Genomic DNA, 25536 nt, shown 5'->3' on the forward strand with positions numbered 1-25536 from the left:
TAATGGAAAAATGTCATCATAAGTTTACACATCCACTGAAAATAAAAATAGAATTGATCATTGTAATTGTGGAAATATTCGATTTTTCTTCGAATATAAACAATTTACTGATACGACAATAAATGCAGAGGAAAGTAATTTGAAATTAATTATAGTCATAATAGCCTCCAAATCATTGGGTCGATGTGAGACTTCTAACGATTTTCTTTTTCTACAGCACTTTATATAAGAGAAAATATTGAAGGTCTTTGTTATTGCTTTCTCTAGACTTTCCTACATAAGTGCCGAACAAGAAGGCACTTAATATATATATTCCCTAGATGGAATTTGGTTAACAGTTGCGTTTTGCGTTTTTAATTCTTTTCTTTTTAATGTGAAACAGCGCACATTAAAATTGAATGGATGCAAAATTCTTGGAAGCTGGCTTCTATCTGATTGATAGGTTTCGACTGAGAATTTCAAAATAATGTATTCCTTCGAAAACTGGATAAAACAACTTATGAACCTTCGTTTATCAATTTATTTAGTTCTATCTGATAATATTTATAGCATATATGTTTTATTTTAGAACTCAAAGGCGTACAAAGATAAAAGGAGGGAAGTAACAGTTAATGGAGGTGACTATCAATTGACTTCAGGTAACAAATTCTTTGCAAGAAATAAATTACATATTACATACGGAGACGGATTTCAAGCATTGACAAAATTCGCCTCTGACGAATTTCATTTCCATCTCATTAATAAAATAGAACTTTTATATAGTTTTAGTTATCTCCAAAGCAGATGTAGACATCTGCATTCCTTTATAATAAATGTTATTATTTCATTGTACCGTATAAATATATAGTACTATTTTTGTTGTTTTTTCTTCAAGGAAACTGCCAATCCTTAACAAAATTTCCTAGAAGATACCTGTATAATCGATTGCTCTTCCCACTGACTTCATGTTCTCAATCAAGCTGGTTGTTGATGATTTTTTCAGTTATACTATACATTCTAAGTGTCTCTACAATACAAGAATGGAGTGTCATGTCGTAAAATGTTTTTAAATCGCAGCTAGTCATGTTCAGATACGTCATGTGCCATCCTCCTTTATCTTTTTCTCAATGATTTGACGGTGTTACATGTGCCTTTTAAGTGATTTCTGAACACCGCTTTTACAATGGATAGTAATTTGTTCATGCGTCAAATGATTGTATGCCTTCTCAAAAAAGAAAACAAAAATACCTGTTTCCACAACAGATCGAAACAAGTTATTGCTAGAAAATTTTCTGTAGCATTTCCCTTCGCTGGATCTTTCATTAACAAAGTTGTTCAGCGCTCAACCATCCATTCCGGAACACTTTCTTGCATTTTTCATTCGTTTAAATGATTTTCAGTTTGGCCGTGTAAGGATTTCAGCTGTTTCGTTGGATCCCATCTGGTCTTGAAATTTTCCAGTTTGCCAGTTTGAGAGTATATATATATACATATACATATGTATATATATATATATATATATATATATATATATATATATATATATATATATATATATATGTGTGTGTGTGTGTGTGTGTGTAAATATATAAAAACAAAAAGATAAAGAGAGCAAAGGTAAGGTTGAAGAATTTTATGGATAGAGTCTTACAGCTGTTTCTGGGAAGATCCAGTACTTCCCTTCATCGGAGACAGAAAAAATAAAGTAATCTATTATTATATCCATATGCGGATATTTTTAGTATGAAGCGGTAAAGAGTGTGATGTGCTGAAAAAAGAGAGAACAGTACTTGAAGTGTAGTTTCATTCCAGTGTAGTTTCATTCCTCCTCAACCTTATATATATATATATATATATATACACACACACACGTTGCATAATTTCGGAATAGTGTCCTTACTTGTAGGGATAGCTTTTTCTTCCTCTGCACAAACTGGTTTAATTTTAACTGTTATGTAACTAGGCACTCCTAAATTCTCGGCCAAAACTGCATTTAGTGTGGATATTTGAATCTATTGAGATTTTACCGTAAAACAATCTGACTTGATCCAAACAGTTTGTTATTCTCAGAGGACTTACACACCATCAACCTCACGCTTTCGTACTATGACCATTTTTAATTCGGTTGAAAGACCAGGTGAAGACGACGTGGGAGAGATACGGTGGATGACCATTTTGCCTCATCTTATTCTCTGCTCTTAACAATGCTTTGCTGCATCCAACTTCCCCTCCGTCGCATTATGAAGAATCTAGTCTTTATATGCATTGCTAAGCAGGCCTTAAATGCTAATTAGCCCATAGCTGGGACCGTGACAGGTGTTAATACTGCGGGTTAGAGTAGACTTCGGTACAAAAGTAGCCAAGAGGTAGGGGAAACCGGGTCAAGATGGACCACTGGGGTAAAACGGACCAGCCCCATTTTAGACATCAGTGCTAGTGTGTGTGGAGTGGTATGGGATAGTTTGGTGTGGTGTGGTATGTGAGAAATAATATATAATAAAAACATGTGCATAACCTATAAATTGCTCGATCAATGCCCATATAATAAAAATAAAGAGCAAGACTAAAATGCTTTATAAAATATTAAAAAGATCGAATGCGACGGTCGAAAGGAATCCGTGCAAGAGCGGAAATGCATCCAGCAAGTTCCAAGTAATCATCGTTTCTACTATAGGCACAAAGCCTGAAAATTTGGAGGAGGAAGATAGTCGATTACGTCTGACTCAGTGTTCAACTGGTTACGGATCTGTATTGATCTCGAAAGGATTAGAGGTAAAGACGACCTCATTGGAATTTGAACTCGGATTGTTAAAGGCAAACGAAATACCGCTATGCATTTTGTCGGTGAGGCTAACAATTCGGTCTGAGTGCCGCCTTCGTTCGAAGTAGTATTAAAAACAGTAAAACAAATAAGGTAGCAAAAATGGTTTTGTACTTGCGCGCGTGCACACACACACACACACAGACACACAGAGAAGCACACACACACTCAAACACACGCACACGCACATACAGAGAAAAAACACACACACAAACAAGCGTACACACTTGCACGTGCACACACACACACACACACACACACATATATATACATATATATATATATATATATATATATATATATATATATATATATATATATATATATATATATATATATACATATGCCCAAACGGTGTGTCGGGAAATTATTTAGAGTATCAGTGATTTGCGGTACTGATTCTGCCTATCTGAGACCAAGTAGTGCCGTGGTTAACTATGCTTTTCTTGCTTTCAAGATCTATAGATAGAGTACCAGTCGTGTCCCGGCGTATATTTATTTTTATTCCCTTGCAAAAAAATCAGCTCTCTATGCACTACTGAAGAAGGGTGCTCTCTGTCAAGTATAAACTATGCTAGACATGTCGTATGCCACGAGGGTCCCAGCAGGAATTGAGCGTGAAACGAAGATATATGGATGCATAATATCATTAAGTGTCTGTAATGTAAGGCGGTGAGATGGCAGAATCGTTAGCACGCTGGACGAAATGCTTAGCGGTACTTTGCCCGTCGCTACTTTCTGAGTTCAAATTCCGCCGGGGTCGACTTTGCCTTTCATCCTTTCGGGGTAGATAAATTAAGTACCAGTGAAACACTGAGGTCGATGTAATCGACTAGTCTCCTCCCCACAATTTTCAGGCCGTGTGCCTATAGTAGAATGGATAAAGTGTGTGTGATTGTGAGGATGCATATTTAAGGTATGGAATCCGACAACAGTAATTGCAAATCACAACCATTAAAAACAATGAGTTTAACTTATTCGTGTCCGTATCACCACTCCTAACTTTCACGTAATATAAACATTTGTAGCTCTCTCTCTCTCTATCTCTCTCTCTCTCTCTCTCTCTCTCTCTCTCTCTCTCTCTTTCACACACACATATATATATATATATATATATATATATATGTATCTTCTCCTGTTACTGGAAATCCTCAAATATCCATAGATTTAAATAATTTATTACTAATTACTGCAAATGTTTCAACACACGATTATCAGTTGTTAATTGCTGAATGTTACATAAATTATACGCAGCATTGCATTGATATGATTCAACAATAGCTGTATAGCTGTTCATCCTCAGGTAATCAGTGTCAAAGCACTGCTGTAGCTTCTTTAGTTTCTCCACAGTTTATATCCACATTAAATACTACATATTTTCCATATAAAATTAGTGTACATTTAATCACAAAAGAGGTGACCCTAGGAGGACACCTTACATGCTAGAAGTAACAGTCAAAGTCCAAACCACGTTTAAGAGCAATTTAGAATTCCTCTGACAAAGAGCAATAAGGAAATACAAAGAGATAAAAATAAGAAAAAACTACAAAAAGAACTTAAGGGTAATAAAAAAATAATGAATTCGATCTTTAACCACAGACTTATTTGGAATTTTAGAAAAATAAAAGAGAACATTTAAAGATAAGAACGTCATAAAAAAGATAACCTTTAACAGTTACTCGTCACTTGTGTCTACTACTGTTCCACTTCAAAGAAACCACTTCACTCCCTTCACTCAGTAGGATACCAAAGACTGTCACCTACAGACTATACAGTAGGGATACTATATATTAAATGTGTTAGTGTAATATCCTCTCTTAATGACTTGAAAAACACAACAGGGTAAAGAAGGCAAAGCCTGTTCAATCTTTCTTCTCTTATTAAAATCTGTGTATATACATATACAAGTATTCACACACACACACACACACACACACATATATATATATATATATATATATCTATGTATATTTATATATATACTAGGTGTGTTAGTATTTATGTCTATATCATCCTTTCTACTACATACTCAACTGGTACTTATTTTCTCGAATAAAGAGGAAAGGCAGTTGACACTGGTGCTATTTGAACTCAGGGCGTAAAATCTGAAGAAATGCCACGAAGCATTTTTGTCCGGCACGGTAACGATTCTGCTGGCTTGCCGCCTTATTCAGGTCTGTAAAATGACAATTGTTTTAACTCATCCCACATTTTACTGTAAACCGAGATATTTCAAATCAATCAGTCTAATTTATTCGAGCAAACCATTTACCAACGATGTTACAAATATCTTATTTTATCCCCTCTAAAGTACGCTGTAATTATCGGACGAAAATGCTTGCTTACTAACGATAAGCCTATACAATTTTCTTTTAGTCAAAATCTGTTTTTATCACCATTACAAACAATACACTGTCATTTTCTGTAATCCGATACACCCAACACAGGCATGCACCTCTACGACTAACTATGGGTTTCATGGTGCAAAAGCCTGGCTCTTATCTCAGCCATTTTCTGGGAGCCTATTATGATTTAGTCCCTCAATAGCTATTGTCATGTTGCTAGGCGACTAGCTCCATTATATATATATTTATGAGGTTCTTTGTAGGAGCCCGGTGGAGGGAAGACCATCTCTTGGTGAAGAGAACCTACTTAGCCTTTGATGGTAACTCTCCAAGAGATGATTTACTTTAAAATAGAAAAAAAGCACTGGTGATGGTTGTGTCATGTTAAAACATACTCCAAGACCATAAAGGTACTGAGTTGGCCTCCGGCGAGGTTAAGTCTGTAGCATGGAGTGCGACGCTTTTTCATCTGACGTTGGCAACCCTCCTAGTGATGGAATTTCAATAAAAAACACAAATGGCGGTGTCACTGATCACCAGTAGTTTTCATGAATTAATGGAATTTAACAGTTTACTAGAAACATTTATGATGTAAACGGAAGAGAAACCACAGGTAGAGCTGTGACATCCAGCGTATATGTTGTACTAGAGTAAGAAGTACCTGGCCATTTATCAACGATTGCTCGCGGAAGAACTTGTGGTCAGCAGAAATGGAGTAACGTGGAATTAAACAAATTTATTGAAATGTTATTTGAGAGCTAGGCAGGAATGGTGCTCACTTTAGGAAAAACAAACATAATTTTGAGATAACAGAAAATAAGTTTATGGACCAAGCATCTATGAAGAAACTGGTTAACACCAGTTCAAAAATAGAGTATACAGAAAAGAATCAATGAGGAGACGATCGGTATCGAGTAAACGGTGAATGGAACAACGTAGAGGTCGCTAGGTTAAATGAAAACATGAATTCCTTGGTATGAATTTAAGTGGGTTTGGAAGAGGGAAATACAAACAATATCAGCAATGATGATGTGATTCACAACGTTAGGCATTTCATGGAAAAACATGCAAATGACGGGGCTATGGAAGATTTCATAGTGTAAGAAGATTTAGAAGATGAAAAACGGATTATTCCGACACGAATAAAAGAAATTGCAACTGATTCAGCAAAAATAAACCTATTATTGGAGAAAGAAAGTGACGCCGGAAAACTTCAACGAGTCTTAATTTGAACGGAAGTACAACTTATGTGAGAAAGAGTTCACTTTTGTGATAGAACATACGAAGCAAATAATCTGTGAAAAAGCAATCAAGCTATTCTACCTCTTCTGGCCACGTTCGCCCCTCATCTAGTATGTGACATAAACTGCCCCTACCAGATGTGTGTCTATATATATATATATATGAAGAATAAATTCCATCACTTTTAATTTGTTTTAAATGAAGTTTTTTTGCGTAAGAAATGAAATTCACTTATTATCCAATGCGCAATTATCTAAAACGTACGTATTAAATGCATTCAAAATATCATTACTTGCTTCTTGGTGGAGATGCAATGGTCCAGTGGTTAGGGCAGTGTACTCGCGGTCTCGATTTCCAGACCGAGCATTGTGAGTGTTTATTGAGCGAAAACACCTAAAGCTCCACGAGGTTCCGGCAGGGGATGGTGGCGAACCCTGTTGTACTCTTTCACCACAACTTTCTCTCACTCGTTCTTCCTGTTTCTGTTGTACCCGTATTTCAAAGCGTCAGCCTTGTCATACTCTGTGTCACGCTGAATCTCCCCGAGAACTACCTTAAGGGTACACGTGTCTGTGGAGTACTCAGCCACTTGCACGTTAATTTCACGAGCAGGCTGTTCCGTTGATCGGATCAACTGGAACCCTCGACGTCGTAACCGACGGAGGGCTTACAACTTGCTTCTTGGTTTGACTTCATTATACGACTCTATACCAGTACAAGATTGTCATATATATAGATAGATAGATAGATAGATAGATAGATAGATAGATAGATAGATAGATAGATAGATAGATAGATAGATAGATAGATACAAAGAAAGAAAGAAAAATAGATAGATAGATGTACTTGTAGGAAAGTTTTCTCAGTGTATATGTTGAGACAGTAAATCTCAGTCATGAATTTAGTTGTTTCATATACCAGCAAACAGTACATAAACTACAAACGAAGTAAGGAAGGTTTTAGGAGCACATTTTATCAACCTATTTCCCAACTACACCTTTCTCAGCATGAAGACTGATAAAAACGCGAAAATAAGGAGTTATTGAGAAAAAAGTCTTGTCTAGGAAAATACTTCCGTTTATGTTCTCAATGCCGAGAAGTTATTACATGACAACTTATTACTTCTCTGTCGCTTCATACTAGAATTTATTGATTCCATTTATTCATGTGCTATTTCAGTCGTCTCTATAATTTCATGAACCCGCAAATGGGGTAATATATAAGTCCTTTTTAAAAACCTAACCGAGTTGTGTTTATGTTCCTCTTTTGAGATTTAGAGACTTTCATCACTTTCTAGTCTATGGCAATATGATCATTTCTTGCTATTGTCTTTGCTGTTTTTGTTTTTTACTTTGCATGCAAATTTACTGTTTTGAAAGGAGGTTGTCGTTTAATAGGTGATGGGTGAGTTCTCAAACAATAATCCTATCAGAAGCGTCCAGGGTAGGTTTAAGCAAGTAAAGGTAAACACATTCAATAAAATGATCCCCCAAAATATTGTGCATTGAATTAGAATAATTAATCCAGTAACCTTGGATGCGATAGAAGGCTGGAGGTTTCCGTTTGGTAATCTTTTAGCTTGCATATTTCTATCCTCACCACTAACAGTAATAAGATTCGGTTTTATCAGGCTACCCAGCTTTTGCATCGTATTTTACAGATATTCTCCCATAAGCTTCCCCAGAAGGTTTTAGAATTGTATGTATTTGGTGGTTAATATTTAACACCCTCTCCCATCAATCTCTGGAATAAAACTCCTTTCTTTGTTCTCAAGTGTTCTCTAGAGCTGGAAATGTAATTTTCTGTGTATATCGTATGTGTTTCAACCTTCTTTACACTAATTTGCTAGACCGACATACTATTATAGAGCACCAGCTAGTTACAATATATATATATATATATTAGACCGTTGAGCACTACACAGTTATTCTCTCGCTGTTTTTCCCCTTCTCTCTTTGGTGATTTCTTCTTTTTCTTTCTGTCCATTTTTCTGAGTGTCAAACTAATACACTTTTGTTCCTATACCTGTTTTCGAATCGTCTTTTGTTTTTCTATAAATCTGAACTATATATATATATATATATATATATATATATATATAAGACAGAAATCATAGTTGGTATAGTCATAAAAATCAAGATTTATTAGAAGCAATATCATGAGGTTTGGTAAAGGAAAACTTAAAACAAGATGTTAGCTCACAATTAAGGGGGTCACCCTCTAGCAGACCATTGATAATGAAATAGGGGAAGTCTTATCATGTAATACTATAGTTAAAATATTTTAAACAATGTAGCTATATTGTATACAGTTAAAGTTTAGGGCTATTCAGAGGGTTATTAAGAAGAATATTATAACAAATGGATAGAAATTTATGAATACTTTTGAGTATATACCAAACTTTCACCACAATAGAGGGAGGAAAAAAATTATCCAGAAATAGTTTAATATTTATACATATTGTACACTTAAATATTAACTCTTCAGATGGTGTCTGTGAATATTAATTAATTGGTATATACTGGTATTAATAAAGGAGTATTGAGATAAAAGAACATGCTAATTATATATTAATAAAATTATAATCTAACCAGTTTTTTATAAGTAGTGAATATACTAGTATAGTTTTGTATAAGCTAAGTATGAATTTACAGAGATACAAAGATTAGCTTAATTTTATGAATAAATAAAGGTTAATTATAAAATAATAAAGAAATAAAATAAAATAATCAAGTAGGGCAGAACACCAGAGGAAAGGAATAAAATAGCTTAATTACTAATACTGTAATAAAGTATATGTAGCTTATTAACACCAATAGAGAAGATTTATAGAAAAAGTATAATAATTCAAAATATATTAGACTAAAATTATATATTTACTTATTTAGCTTATTATAATCAAGACTGATGTCTGGTATCAGCTAAAGGAATATTTAAATTATGGAACATTCATATTTTACACTAATCTTTTTTAATTTTTTTAAAAACTAAGGGTTATATAGGTTTAAGAAGTTATTGTTACTTCCTACATAATATTTATAGTTTCTTAGTGGTACTTGTTTAGAAGGGTTATTTATATAAAGGCCCTTATAAAGTACTAAGATCAGGAGGGTAGAGCCATTTAAGAGAGAGATAAATCAAGTAATTTCTAAAGATCATTTCAAACAATATTGTCTTATTGTATAAAGTTAAAATTTAGGGTAATCAAGAAGATTATTAAGAATGAAATTTTAACAAAAGGATAAAACTTCTTTGAATATTTTGAGTATATACCAAAATTTTACCACAATAGAGGGAGGAAAAGAAAATTGCAAAGAAAATAGTTTAATATTTATTTACTTATTACTTATCTAAATATTAACTTATTGGATGGTTTCTATAGAAATTGATCAATTGGATTTAACTGGTATTTAATAAGGGAGCAACTGAGGTTAAAGAACATGTTAACTATATACTGATTTAATTAAATTGAACTATTTTAAGTTGTCGAGATACCGGTATTACCTTGTATAAGCTGAGTATGAATTAATAGGAGTACAAAGATTAGATTTAATTAAGGCTACTATAAAATAATAATAATAATAATAATAATAATAATAATAATAATAATAATAATAATAATAATAATAATAATAGTAATAATAATAATATTCAAGACGAAGAGAACGATTCGATTGTAAGATATTTTATTGGTTGAACGATATTTCAACAGTACGTCTGTCTTTGTCAAGTTCAAAATAAGAAGTGATAAAAATTCAAAATTACAGAAATTTAATCGTAAAGCATGAACGAGAGCAACCAGCGTCCATACGTTGATGGAATGATATCATCAGTTTTTAAGTTACAATTTTATAACAGGCGAAAAGAATAAGACAGAAAAAAATAGAAAAAAGAAGACGACAGAAAAAAAAAGGAAAGAAAAAGAGAGAAAGAAGAATATTCAATCAAACAATTTTGTATAAATTTGATGATATTCTCCTGTCATCTTATTCATTCCTCCAGGACGTGATATTAATAACCCGCAAACATATTTCTCATACATTCTGAGAAGTGAAAGTGGGGCAGATTCAGAATATTTTCTGAGAATATGCACTTTTAAGTCTTCTTCAAAATTGCAGCCGCTTGAAACGAAATGTTCAGCAAGTTCTCTCAAACTACTGTTATTGTGCCTGACGTCGAATCTGTGCCCATTAAACCTTTTCTTTAATCGTTCTGTTGTACAACCAACATAAATCAAGTTGTGTTTCGTGCATTCTGCAGCGTACACCAAATAGGAATCTTTACATGTTCCACCTTCTGTATAAATCATAACATTTCTGTTATGATTTCTGATGGAATTCACTTCACTCAAGTTGTTGCACAATGAACAGGGCTTAACTCTCTTGCGGCTGTTCATTAAGGTACAGCGCGCAGATACTCCAATGTCCGATTTCTTGGAGTCAGATATAGAGGTCAATAATTCTCTTATATTCTTATTCCGTCTAAAGTCTACAATGGGCAGCTGAGGAAATATGTTTGAAACGAGGATATTTTTTCGCCACATTCTGGTAACTTTCATGCAACACTTTTGAAATGCCAGCGAAATGTCGGTGCCAGCTAATCACTAAAGGAATTCTATCATCTATTGTATTGTGTTTGCTAAAATTATGCGTGTAGGTTTGACTATCTTTGTTAATCTTATCTGTTTCATTTGCTATTTCCTTTAATCGTGATTCACTGTAACCTCGTTTGAGATAATGGCATACAAAAGCATTTGCATGTTTCCAGTAATCCCCGTTTTGTACTGAAAAATTGGGATTTCGGATTTGATCGAATAAGATGATGTGGATGATCGGAGCCGCGATGGAGATAAATGTGGGATAACGTGAGCTTGCAAAATAACTCTGTCACTATTTTGCCTCCAAAAAACTTAACTTTTGTGTTCAGAAATTCAACGCTAGTTTTTGAAAAACTAGACGTAAATTTTATGTTGCACTTAAAGCCATAGTTTCTAGCATAACAGTCACAGAAATGCAAGAAGTCCATTAAACTATCCTCTGATCCTTCCCAGACAAAAAATACGTCTTCAATGAACCGTAACCAGAGTATTGGTTCATGACCATGAAGGCATTTGAATGTCTTCAGTAACTGTATCTCGAATTTCGTCATAAAGACATTAGCGAAATTAACTGCCATGGGGGCACCCATGGCGCCACCCTTCCACTGGTGGTAAACTATTTGTATAAACTTCATTGTGTTACATTCTAATACAAACCCCAATAATCTACAGAGTAAATTTGATGGAATACTTTTGTTTTTCGGCGCTTAAAAAAGTTGTTGATTTTAGATACAAAATCAAAGGTACCCCGAATATAGGAACTTGTTCGTTTTGCGACGGGGAGTAGAAAGCTATCCAGCTATTCAGAAATTGTTGCTTATTTTGATTTTATTCACCTTACTTTGAAATTGTATGGATAATACCGTACTAAATTCTGGTGCCTCAAGTATCATTCATCTCACGATACATACATATATATATATATATATCTGTGTTTACTTGTCATGTTTTCCATTTTTCTCTCGTTGTTTACGTATTTAACTCATTGTCTACGTATTTCATGTTGTTTACACTGTTGGTGACGCCCTGTACCCATATATGCATATATATATATATATATATATATATATATATATATATATATATATATATATATATATATATATATATATATATATATTTGTTTTGCAAGATTTTTTATGTGAAATCGTGTGTTGAAACAGATGTTGTTGTACTTGGGGATGGTCATATTGCCAGTTTAGCCAATAAAAACACACGCACTGTATATTTGGTGTTAATTTTTTTTTTTTTTTTTCAGCTTTATATTACATTAATCTTAATCTTAATCTTATTTCGGCCAGAGTTCTTTCGTCACACTTCTGTGACCTCATCAGTGGTCCTTTGTTTCCTTCTTTCTTATGTGTGTCTCACCTTGCTAACTATCAGCCATTTTGTATTTTGTATTCCTATTGTATGTGTCTACGCATGCGTGTCCTTCAATGTGTCTGTGTCTTTTGTAAGTGCATGTGTGTATGGGGAGTGTCTGTATCACCTATATTCTCTGTTAATACGTGTTCATTTGTATTAGTTTTTATTTATTTATATGTTCATGTGTGTGTGTGTGTTTTTTTTTTTTTTTTTTTTTTTTTTTTTTTTAAATGTGTTTAATTAAATTTTGTTAACGTATGTAGTATTTAATTCCATTTGTTTATCTATGTATTGTATTATACTTTGTTCCTATTATTGGTTTATGGGTAACGTGTTGTCACATTCTGTGGTTTGTTAGTGGCGTATGTTAGTGTTCCATTCTAGTTTCCTATTCAGGCTAGGTTTCCCTTCTATTATGTGTGTAGCTTCAGTAATTTGTCTAAGTGCTGCATCACTGCTATGTGTAGATAAGATTTTAATTTCTATGTTGTTGATTGAGCCTCTATGTTCTTGCTCAGCGTGCTGGTACAGAACTGATGAGTTCTTCCCTTCCTTAAGTTCCCTCCAATGTTCGTTTGCCCGCTCCCCTATACTCCTTGCTGTTTCGCCTACATATGTCGTTGTATTATTTCTGCATCGTCCCTCTGTACATCTTATACTATAGACCACATTTCTGGTTTTGCAGTTCGTTTGTGGGCTAAATCTACATACGATACAGTTCCTATCAGTGCAGGGGGTTCTACTGAAAGGGTATGTTCTACTGATAAGGGATTTGATAGGGTTGCCTGGCCTTTCAACAACCTTAATTCTTAGCTTAAGTTTGTCTAGGGCCCTTCTAAAGCGGTACGCCAGTTCGCCTCTAGGGGTGGTGTTGACGAACATGACGCTTTGGTACTTGTGGCTATTGTACCATGAGCTTGCCTTCCCTATTTTCTTCTTAGTTCTTACTATGGTGTTCCATGATTTGCTCCTATAGAGTGGGCAAATCCCATTCCTATCGTTGCGTTTGATTGTTTCAAACTTCTTCATAAGAAGAAAATAGGGAAGGCAAGCTCATGGTACAATAGCCACAAGTACCAAAGCGTCATGTTCGTCAACACCACCCCTAGAGGCGAACTGGCGTACCGCTTTAGAAGGGCCCTAGACAAACTTAAGCTAAGAATTAAGGTTGTTGAAAGGCCAGGCAACCCTATCAAATCCCTTATCAGTAGAACATACCCTTTCAGTAGAACCCCCTGCACTGATAGGAACTGTATCGTATGTAGATTTAGCCCACAAACGAACTGCAAAACCAGAAATGTGGTCTATAGTATAAGATGTACAGAGGGACGATGCAGAAATAAGACAACGACATATGTAGGCGAAACAGCAAGGAGTATAGGGGAGCGGGCAAACGAACATTGGAGGGAACTTAAGGAAGGGAAGAACTCATCAGTTCTGTACCAGCACGCTGAGCAAGAACATAGAGGCTCAATCAACAACATAGAAATTAAAATCTTATCTACACATAGCAGTGATGCAGCACTTAGACAAATTACTGAAGCTACACACATAATAGAAGGGAAACCTAGCCTGAATAGGAAACTAGAATGGAACACTAACATACGCCACTAACAAACCACAGAATGTGACAACACGTTACCCATAAACCAATAATAGGAACAAAGTATAATACAATACATAGATAAACAAATGGAATTAAATACTACATACGTTAACAAAATTTAATTAAACACATTTAAAAAAAAAAAAAAAAATTAAAAAAAAAAAAAAAAAAAAAACACACACACACACATGAACATATAAATAAATAAAAACTAATACAAATGAACACGTATTAACAGAGAATATAGGTGATACAGACACTCCCCATACACACATGCACTTACAAAAGACACAGACACATTGAAGGACACGCATGCGTAGACACATACAATAGGAATACAAAATACAAAATGGCTGATAGTTAGCAAGGTGAGACACACATAAGAAAGAAGGAAACAAAGGACCACTGATGAGGTCACAGAAGTGTGACGAAAGAACTCTGGCCGAAATAAGATTAAGATTAAGATTAATGTAATATAAAGCTGAAAAAAAAAAAAAAAATTAACACCAAATATACAGTGCGTGTGTTTTTATTGGCTAAACTGGCAATATGACCATCCCCAAGTACAACAACATATATATATATATATATATATATATATGTATATATATGTATGTATATATATATATATATATATATATATATATATATATATATATATATATATATATATATATATATATATATATATGCATGTATGTATGTATGTATGTATGTATATATATGTATATATATATATTTATATATATATATATGTGTGTGTGTGTGTGTGTGTGTGTTATTTATTATTATCATTTAATTGAACGCCACGTATCCATTTCACGAATACGCTTATCTTCACCTTTTTGATGAGACTCTACTCTCTACAGTTTTCTTCCTCCATCCTTCTGTAATTACCTTTTTTTCTCCCTTCTCTCTGTCGCCGTTTTCTCTCTCTCTCTCTCTCTCTCTTTCCCCTTTCTTTCTCTATTTTTCTCTCTCGTTGCTCACACGTAACCATCGTCCATCTTTCTTGTCTGCACGTGACCATCTTTCTTTTCCTGCAGGGACGTTCAAAGGACTGGACGTTTTTCTCTCTCTTCTATCTTTGCTCTTTTCAAAGAAAATATTTCTCCCAGCGTTCACTATATTTCTTCTCATTCTGGTGTAACGACCCTCCGTGTTTGTTTTGGTTCGGTTTCCTTGTCTATCTCCACTGTCCAGTTTTTGTTCCCAACTTTGACACTCCATAAATCCAAAATTTTAGTTTAGAATCTATGGGAGCAACTGTCTTTGAAGGCTCATATTGTTGTTGAATGCGCGAAATGAGGAGTAAACAGACAGCCAACAACTGATGAAAGGTCGTTTCTGTGTGTTAACTTTTCTTGTTTCCCATTTTTCTCTCGTTGTATACATATTTAATTCATTGTCTACATATTTCATGTTGTTTACACAGTTAGTGACCTCCTGTACCTATTTATGCACATATATATATATATATATATATATATATATATATATATATATATATTTATATACATATATATATATATATATATAGTTACATACATATATAGACACACACTAACACACACATACATATATCTATGGGTGTGTGTGTGGTGTTTGTGGATGGGTGGGACTTAATCTTGCCGAATGTATTTGTAAGTGGTATTCCCCTGACTTCCGGTGCGAAACAAAAGTAACTTTAAATTAAAGCTGAAATAAATAAATTAATCTTTTACAAAAGCAACAAGTATCTCAAATAACGACTGGTCTTGGTTCGAAAGATCGATGTTTACTTATTTATTAGTGCTAACAAAACATTTATACAGAATTAATTGTTTTAGTTCCTTCATAATTCTCCACGAGAAATTCATAACTGTTCAGCATATAACATTTGTTCGTTATCGAGAAAACAGTAAAATATATTGGTCTCAAATATTTGGAACAAAGCCAGCAATTTAGGTATGTGTGTGTGTGGGGAGGGTTTAAGACTATTACATCGACTCTTATGCTCAAATCGTACATATTTTATCAACTCCGAAAATAATTAAGGGCGACGAAATTTGAACTCAGAACATGCAGACGAACGAAATTCCACTCAGCATTTTGGTCGGTGTGCTAAAGATCCTGCCAGGTTGGCATTTTAGAGCAGTAATATATATCATAATAGTGTTAATTTTAAAGCAGAACATGCATTGTTGCAAATACCAGATATACGAATGTAACCCCAATATTATTTGAGTTAGTTTCTTTGGAAAGTTTTCAGCGTATTGTGAACGGAGTCGGTTTTATTATTTGAAAGTTTTATTATTTGAAAGTTATTTGAAAGTTATTTGAAAGTTATTTGAAAGCTATTGCAACTTAGATATATTTCGCCTTAGGCCCATTTTGTTTTGTCAATTGTGTCGTTTTGTACAGATCAAGAATGTTTACCATATAAATGTATTTTTCAAGTTAATCGTATACTCGTGTGTGTCTCTGTGTGTGTCTCTGCGTGTGTTTGTGCGTGCACGTGCACAGTATGCGTTCATGTGAATGGGTCTACGCGTGTGCAAGCAGGAATGTTTGTTTGCGTGAGTTCTTTTAAAGAAAACAATCACTTATTACACAGTTTACGCTTTATTTGTATATATATATGAACATGTGTGTGTGCGTGCGCATACAAGTGCACTCTTGCACCATTCGTTGAAAGTGTACACATGCATACTTGCATATACACATACATGTATGCATGCATATATATATATATATGTATATACACACACACGCGTGCATATATATATATATATATATATATATATATATATATATATATATATATATATATATATATATATGCACGCATGCATGCTCACATACATGCACACATAAAGCTAATTTCCTCGATGTCATAACATAATTATCGTAAATATAAATTATGTGATTCTATGTGTCCTTGTTAATAACATATAAGTTAAGAAAAACCTTCCAGTTATTTTATCAGCGAAAGATGCATACATACATACATACATACATACATACATACATACATACATACATGCATACACATTTATATGTGCGTGTGTATGTATCATTATGCATTATATCCCGAATTTAATTAGTCCAAGTAAGAATTATACATTGAAATATTTACTAGAAAATATTTTAAAAAGTACTTTCAGTAATGTTTAACGAAGTGTGTACTGGTCTTTCTTACTTTTTACTGTATGTGTGAGTGTTGGAGACTCCGTGCGTGTGTGAGTGGTTGGAGACTCTGTGCGTGTGTGTGGGGGGGTGGGGGGGGTGCGAGCGTGTGTGCGCGCGCCTGTTCATGTGCGTGCGCGTTGGTGTGCGAGCGTGTGTGCGCGTGTTCTGTTGTGTGTGTGTGTATGTTGTGTGTATGTTGTGTTGCGTGAGTGCAGGCCGTGTGTGTGTGTGTGTGTGTGTGTGTGTAGATACGTATTTCCATGAGATACATAGAACATTTTTTAAAGAGTTTTTTCTGAGTCTAATTAGACTCAGAATGCCTTCAGACATATGAATGAAATCCTCAAGAATATTTTAACAATAAATAATAGGTAAAATATGAACGATGAATTTATTAGATGTATTTGATACAGCTAATTTTATACCGAAGAACTTTAATGACTTGAATGTTTTAACCCAGTTTCGGTCTAAATACTAGTGTAACCTTCATACCCATGCGTTGCAACGTCTCTTGTGTCGGAACCGAATACCTCAAGCTCTTTAAAACTTGATTTTGCATTTTATTATATTTAATGGAATCTCTTCAGAAATCTAGGAACTTTACGGACATGGAAGGGTTGGCACTATATTTTGTACTTACGATTGAATTACATGAGTTTAAACTATCGGAGAAAAGCATGCAGTGGCATTGAAGCCATGCTTAAGCTTTCCAATTACGCGACATACACCGACCGGATTTCCTGTATGAGTGCCAGTGTGAACAGGAAACAACCACAATGGGTCATCCAGTTCGTATCTTGATAGAGTGTCTTTTAACGAGCTGATATAGTATAAGGTGTCCACAATTTAAAGTAATCGATTAAACAAACAAGTATAGTAACTTGAAATCGGATTCATAGAGAGAAATCAGCTTACTTGAATTTGAACACGTATTTCCCGGTTGCGAAAGCTACAGCAATTGACGGGAGCAGTCATTAACAACGGTTCTAAGGAGAGAAATTAGATATGAGTAGATGAAGTTTGGTAAAGAGTAAGTAGTAGGAACAGATGATGAAGATGCGGAGCGAGTTTGTAAGCCAAAAGAGTCAATAAGTAACGGCAACGCAACTGACGAAAATCGTTCTCGGTGATATTTTCAACGCGAAACGGGAGACTGCGTTGTCAGAGGTAATAACCTCAAGTAATGGAGGTGCAACGTTGCAACAAAGCCACAACTCGGTGCTGACAAACGGGAGCGAATGTGCACTATTTTCCAGTAAAATCTTGCTCAACTTTTCAAGGGTAGTGAAGGGGCTGAATTGTAATAGACTTTGATGCCCACTTGATACCTTGCTGCAGTTCTCGACGAAAAACGTGAGAAACTACGAAAGGATCTTAGATTAGTAGATAAGCATATTTTGCAATCCAATAGGTATGGACGATTATTTAATAGACACAACATAAAGATCTCATTCAGCTGTGCACTCAATGTAAAAAAAGATTTTAGTGAACACCTCTAAACCCCATTCAGAGGCATGGGGTAGTGTCTGTCAGTAACAGCAGCAAAAACAGCGATAGTAGCAGAAACAACAGCAGTACCATCAACGCATCCGGCAGTAACTAACAGCAGCAACAGCAGCGGTATCAGCAGCAACAGAAGCGGTATCAGCAGCAACAACAGCAACGTGTCCGGCATTAACAATAGCAATGGCAACGATAGCGGCTGCAACACCAACAATAACAGGAATAAGTGATAGTGTTGGGTCTCATCTGTGACTATTCTCTCCAAAACGTCTTCACCTTCATCGTTGTAGCGGTCGAGTAAGCGTTGATACATCTCCACATGATTACGCTTTTGCGCTTGGGTAAGCTCTCTCTCTTAGCACCCAACTTGCACAGACTTTACGGAAGTGAAGCCTCTCGTGGATGATCTCTTATGCAGAAGCATGACTAATTTGTAGAGAACATGCCACCTCATCGTTGATTACTCATCGGTTCGACAGGACCATCTCTCGAGATTGTTGAATCTTCATATCTGAGGTTGAGATTGATGGACGCCCTGTACCGCATCGGGTTTCACGCTTGTCCGTTTATTTTCAAGCCACTCGTTTCACTCATACACACATCTACACAGTAGAGAACTGTTCCCGTATTGTACTGAAAGTCTGCGATGAATTTCAGACCCTGACAGATCACTGATCTCTGTTCTTCCTTGGTGCCAGTAGATTGCCCATGTTTACTCTGTAACACAAGAAAAAAAAAACTAGAGCGATAAAGATCAAATCTCGATTGCATACATTTTAGCGCACGAGCGTTGAAGGCAGTGCGGTCACCCTAAAGGTAGTTTTGCGCACAGGCGCGCGCGCAGGCACACACACACATACACACACATACACACATACACACACTCACAGTTAGATAGATAGATAGATAGATAGATACATACATACATACATACATACATACATACATACATACATACATACATATATATATATATACCTACACACAGAAAACACATACACACACATACACACATACACACGCTCACAGTTAGATAAATAGATAGATAGATAGATGCATACATACATACATACATACATACATACATACATACATGCTAACCCATATATATATACCTACACACAGAAAACACATACACACACTCCCTCACACACACACATAGTAGAGTGCAGGAAATATAATTTCGGAAACTTTCAGTATTAGTGCTAATACAAAGCAAAATACAATCTCAGCTGCATCAATTTACTATAAGTGTAATATAAATGTAAGATGTATTAATGTAGCTAAGGTAAGTGCTAATATGAATTTGATATATAATTCGTATTAGTATGAACCTTCCGTTGTCACAGTTTCATCTGACATGTAAGCAGTAATGATATTCCACATTTTCGGTTTACGGTTTTGGATATATTTTCATTTGTGACTAAATTGTTTGTGAACAGAACAAATTTTATAATACATTTTCACCTGTAGTGAGGTGAATGCGATTTAATCCTACAAGAATTTGGAATGATCTTGCAGAGAATTCAGGAATTTGAAATTGACAAAAGTATTATGCGTGAAATGAAACAAATTTGTATTCAAATATATAGGTGACATTCCCAAAATAGCACTGGACGTGGATTGAAGAATTCTAGATTAGATGTCATATATTATATTCAATGATTTAATGTAAATACACGCATTTAAATGAGGTGTCGGCTTCTGCCCAAAAATACATGCATATATATATATATATATATATATATATATATATATATATATATATATATATATATATATGTATATATATACACACATACATGCCTGGGTGTATGTATATATATGTATGTATGTAAGTTCTTAAACTATTCTTTTGACGCTACTCTATCTACCTTTGTATCTTTCTCTCCCCCTCTCGTTCTTCCATCTGCTGTTCTCCGCCTCTCTCCTTCTCCCTCTACCACTCTTTCTCCTATCCTTCCCTGGTCACGTGTCTGACTACTTATTCTTTCTTTTATATCTTCGCTTTCGCGAAGCTAGCACGAACAAATATTCTTCCCCTTTCAAGTATAGCCTTCTTGTTTGTTCTCTCTCTTTCGTTTTCCTGTTTTGTTTTGTCCGCCACTACATTCCTCCACGTTACAAATTTAAATTGAATTAATTTTAATTTTAATATAACTTGTGGTCCGTGGGAAGAGCCGTTTTAACGATGCGTCCTGCCCTAACTCTTCGAAACACCTGTGTTAGAATGGGGACAGCTGATGAAGGAGATGTTCTCTATGTGGCCTGTGTGTTTTCTGTACTCGTTTATCATTTTTTCTACGCTTTGTTTGCAATGTCCTGTAACCAGATATGCATCTATATATAGAGGTAGATGTAAGTATGTACATACATGTACGTATATATGCATATACTCATTTATTATTTGTATTATATATATATATAAATATATATATATATATATATATATATATATATATATATATATATATATATATATATATATATATATATATATGTATGTATGTATGTATGTATGTATCTATGTATCTATGTATCTATGTATGTATGTATATCTGTGTGTGTGTGTGTGTGTGTGTGTGGAAAAAAGTCAAGGTAGAAAATGCTAAAATAATTTTATAAAAACCGTTTCAGTCAAATACCTGTCTCTCTCGTTTACTCTTGTGGGTGCGAGGTTATTGTGAATTCTTGGCAGAGAAGAAGAAGAAGAAGAAGAAGAAGAAGAAGAAGAAGAAGAAGAAGAAGAAGAAGAAGTGTTACGGTATAGATGCCAAAGAAATACAGCCTTGATGAGTCTTGATCTTTTTGTTTTGATATACTACGATTTACAAGAAATATCGTAATATACTGCAAGACACAGGACTTTGAAAAATAGGAGGTGACTCGGACGCACCCAAAGATAAATTCTTAGGCATTCTGAAATTTTATGCATTGGTTAAATTAAGCAGAATATGAGAAACTACTGAAACATTCCAGGGCTAAAAGAACATTAAAGTAATACAGCAGGCTATTCAAGTCGCTGGCCACCGGTCTTTGAAATGTAATTTCATGCTTAGTGAACTGTTAACGCACATACATATAAATGTTGCTCACATGACTCTAGAACTGAAATTCATTTAGAAGTATTATCCACGAGAAGATTTTGTTCAGTATAAGCTCTTGGAAAAAGGTTTTAGCAACGTCCGCTGTATTCTTCTCAGGTAATACTCATAAGATTGTAGCAGTGATTAACAAGGTTTTTTTTGCTCCCCCTTTTGTTCCCACACCAATTTTAATTGTATGAACGAACAAAGTTTACATATATACCCACGTGCGCGTGTATATATGTATATATGTATGTATGTATGTATGTATAGATACATACATACATACATACATACATACATACATACATACATACATATCGGAAATTTTGCAATATTTGTTCATTCACTTAGTTTTATATGTTTACACATTTATCACTTTGTAGTGTCATTGAATGCTTCCATTGACCTAATTGCTGCTTCGTTTCCGGTTCGTAGCCGTAACACCAGCCTTCGTTACCAATGATGACATCCGAAGAAAGGTCCGGATGAACTTCCAACTGTTCTTCCAGTTCAAGGTATGCATTCAGTCGTAACTGTTTTCATCATCCGAGAACAAGTGAGACACAAATTTTGCTGCAACTCTTTTCATTCGGAATTCCTAGCTCAAATGTCGTTGGCAGGAGCTTCAGGTCACACCAGCCATATCAACAAGTGCGTCAATTGTTCGGTGACGATCCTCCATGAATTTTCGTGATGTTTTCATTCGTTCGGTAGGTCGATGATTACTCTGAAACAAGGTCTTCAAGCGACAAGTGGCCAATCTTAAAGTGTGAAAACCATTTGTAAACTTGTGTTTTGCTCATGACAGCGTCCTTGTAAGCTGTTTAAAACATGAGAACTGTTTCGGCCGCCATCTTCCCCAGCACAAAACAGAATTTCATGGAGGCATGCTTGCCCTTCGTTTCATCCATCGCAAAAATCGAGGAACAGGGGAAAATCTCTGCAAAACAAAGACGTACAACATGGTAGTACGACCCTCCTAGATGACGCCGGTCGGCAGACTGATGCCTGAGAGTCGCATCAAGTGGCTTCTAGCGGCGGAGGCCTGAACTGCAACGGGCTTGTCTCACAAAGAACATTTCCGTACATACATATAAATACATACCTCGTACATACATATATAAATGTATGTATTTATATATGTGTATGTATATATATATATATATATATATATATGTATATATATATATGTATATTTACACACACACACACACACACACATATATATATATATATATATATATATGATATCTTCAAAAGTTTTAATTAAAACCTAATTGGATTACTTACGATCTTAATCCCCATGACGCTCGTATCATCTTCAGAAACATACCTCTAAATAGTTGTTTCAAATAATTTAATGGAATGTGATATAGATTAAAGAAAGAAAAATACACATCCATTAATATTTCAAACATTTGTAGCGGTTGCTATATTTCAAATTTATAATTCTACTTTTCAGTGTTTTTTGCATTATTATTCTATCCAATATAAACTGGTATTACTTTTCTTTATTGATTTTGGATTCGGATTTTGGCAGAAGGCCAGAAATTTCGGTGACCGAGTAAGTAGATTACATCGACCTCAGCTCTCATGTGGTATTTATTCGATCGACCCCGAATATTTCTTTTATTGTTTTCTTTTACCTGTTTCAGTCCTTTGAATGCGGCTACGCTGTAGCACCGCTTTTAGTCGAACAAATTGGCTGAACCCGGAACCATGTAGCTGGGAAGCAACTTCTTACCACAGCCATTTCTTGCACATATATATATATAAGGATAAGATCGATATTTAAATACTGATTTTATCATGTGGCCAGCATGGGAATAAAAACCATCAAAGGTAATAATTATTTAAAATTATAATTTAGGGTATCTAAGAGAAACCACCACGCTGGAAATAACAGCCAAAACTTGACTCTAAAACCACATTAAAAGTTCATATAGTACCAGGTGAGAAGACGAAGAGACAAAATAAACTAATAAAAATTACTGGATAATTCCAGATCCCATTCGCAGAAAATGACCAACACCTGCAAGCACTTCTATACACAGTCAAACAATCTAGTGATGACAAATTCACTTAAAATTCTTTAATTTCCCACCTTTTTCCGGACAGACGGGAATTGCCATGATCAAAGTACAATTAAATCAGGGAACGTACATTTATCTCATTGAAGATGCCATTAATGAATTCAAATTGGAATATATTTTTTATCATAAGGAATAACTAAACTGAATTTATGATATTATGTAACATTCATTTTAACAAAGATCTTACAAAGAACTTTTAGGGTTCACTTTGTACGTCCTCACCAAATACAAAATTCCATAGTGAAGATTTGGTCTTATGAATAACAAATATATTCCATAAATATTGAGTTTTTCCTTTGGATCGATGTGTTTAAAATATTACTGATGAAATACAAATGAATAAAACATGTATCTATTAAAAACTACAGCATCTAAATAGAAATTGCAATGCAATGTCATTCAACGTCACAATAATTAAGCTTTGAACATGTTAACGAAAGCTCATACAATTTGTTCAGTTCCTGATTAATGAAAATAACGGAATGGTTTGGAAAATAGCAAAATTAGAGTAATTTAAGCGTATTTCTATTGAGAGAGTGTTGAGTGGGTCATATAACTCCTCTCTGTGGGTGGTCTAGCATATAACAGCGGTTTTACTGTCATTGAAATAGAGAAACTTCAGAAAGTCCTTAACGTGGTAATTGCAAAGTAACGGGTGTTGTCTATGACTTTTAAGGGATTATACGGAATAGATGATCTGATTTGTCTTACTGTATCTACTACAGGTGCGTTTTATCCAGTAACTGTTTTCCTAGCGTGCCACATTTATTCTGTTGTATATAATCTCCGACATTCTAGGTTTCTACAAATCTCATCATTCAACAATCTCTGTGAAAGTTCATTTTTCTTTATAAGTAGAGACAGACATGCACACACATACACAAGGCCATACAATTAATGAAGGGTTATACAAAGCAAAGGAAAATATTTTATTTGAAAGAGACAGAAAGGGTGTGGATTGGTAGTTGCTTTGTGGTTTGATCAATGGATATTCCGGCAGACATTACGTATATAAGTTTCGATTGCGCCATTAACTCTGTTTCACTTTTCTGTCTCACATCCATACTTATAACCTTTAATATCATACACACAAATATATTTATGTGTGTGTGCACATATGTTTGCTTGTCTATGTGCGTGTATATATATATATATATATATATGCAATATCTTCATACATGGGTATAAATTATCTACTACAATATTAAAAGCTTAATTGCAACCCAATTGTATTTAATTAAATACACGTTTGTTATAAAATTAATTTCATAATAATCAGTTTGAATGAGAAAACCTTAGTGTTAGCTCGGTAGATATATGTACAAAGTATATTTACTTTCCTCAACTTTCAGGTATTCATAGTAAAGTATATAAAGAGAATAAATACACAGACAGACAGGTAGATAAAGCGATAGGTAGATAGACAGACAGACAGACAGATAGACAGATAGATAGATAGATAGATAGATAGATAGATAGATAGATAGATAGATAGATAGATAGATAGATAGATACGCTGCAATGGAGTGATTATTAGTTTGAATGCTATAATGATTAGTCTGTACCTTCGAAGTATTATCACAAGGTTTTGTTACTACTGCCAATCTTATGCAGTAGAGAAATATCTCGCAGGTACTAATTATGTAATACGAAGGTGTATTTTCGACAGTCGTTATTAATATTAATGAAAAATACCAACGTTTCGCAACCAACAACTTTATT

At 34.5% G+C, this 25536-nt stretch overlaps 1 protein-coding gene across 1 annotated transcript in view; it reads right to left on the reverse strand.

Annotated features, from left to right (window-relative positions):
- The window catches only part of LOC106871453 (corticotropin-releasing hormone receptor 2), a 294443-nt gene that overhangs the window by 89156 nt on the left and 179751 nt on the right, over positions 1 to 25536 (reverse strand). Inside the window, exon 6 of the mRNA XM_052971021.2 lies at positions 1 to 35. This exon is cut by the window's left edge and continues 119 nt beyond it. Within this exon, the coding sequence (XP_052826981.1) occupies positions 1 to 35 (35 nt within the window). The remainder of the gene's footprint in view (positions 36 to 25536) is intronic.

The sequence above is a fragment of the Octopus bimaculoides genome, chromosome 10 (genome assembly GCF_046866305.1).
Source record: "Octopus bimaculoides isolate indiv1 chromosome 10, ASM4686630v1, whole genome shotgun sequence".
NCBI lineage: Eukaryota > Metazoa > Mollusca > Cephalopoda > Octopoda > Octopodidae > Octopus > Octopus bimaculoides.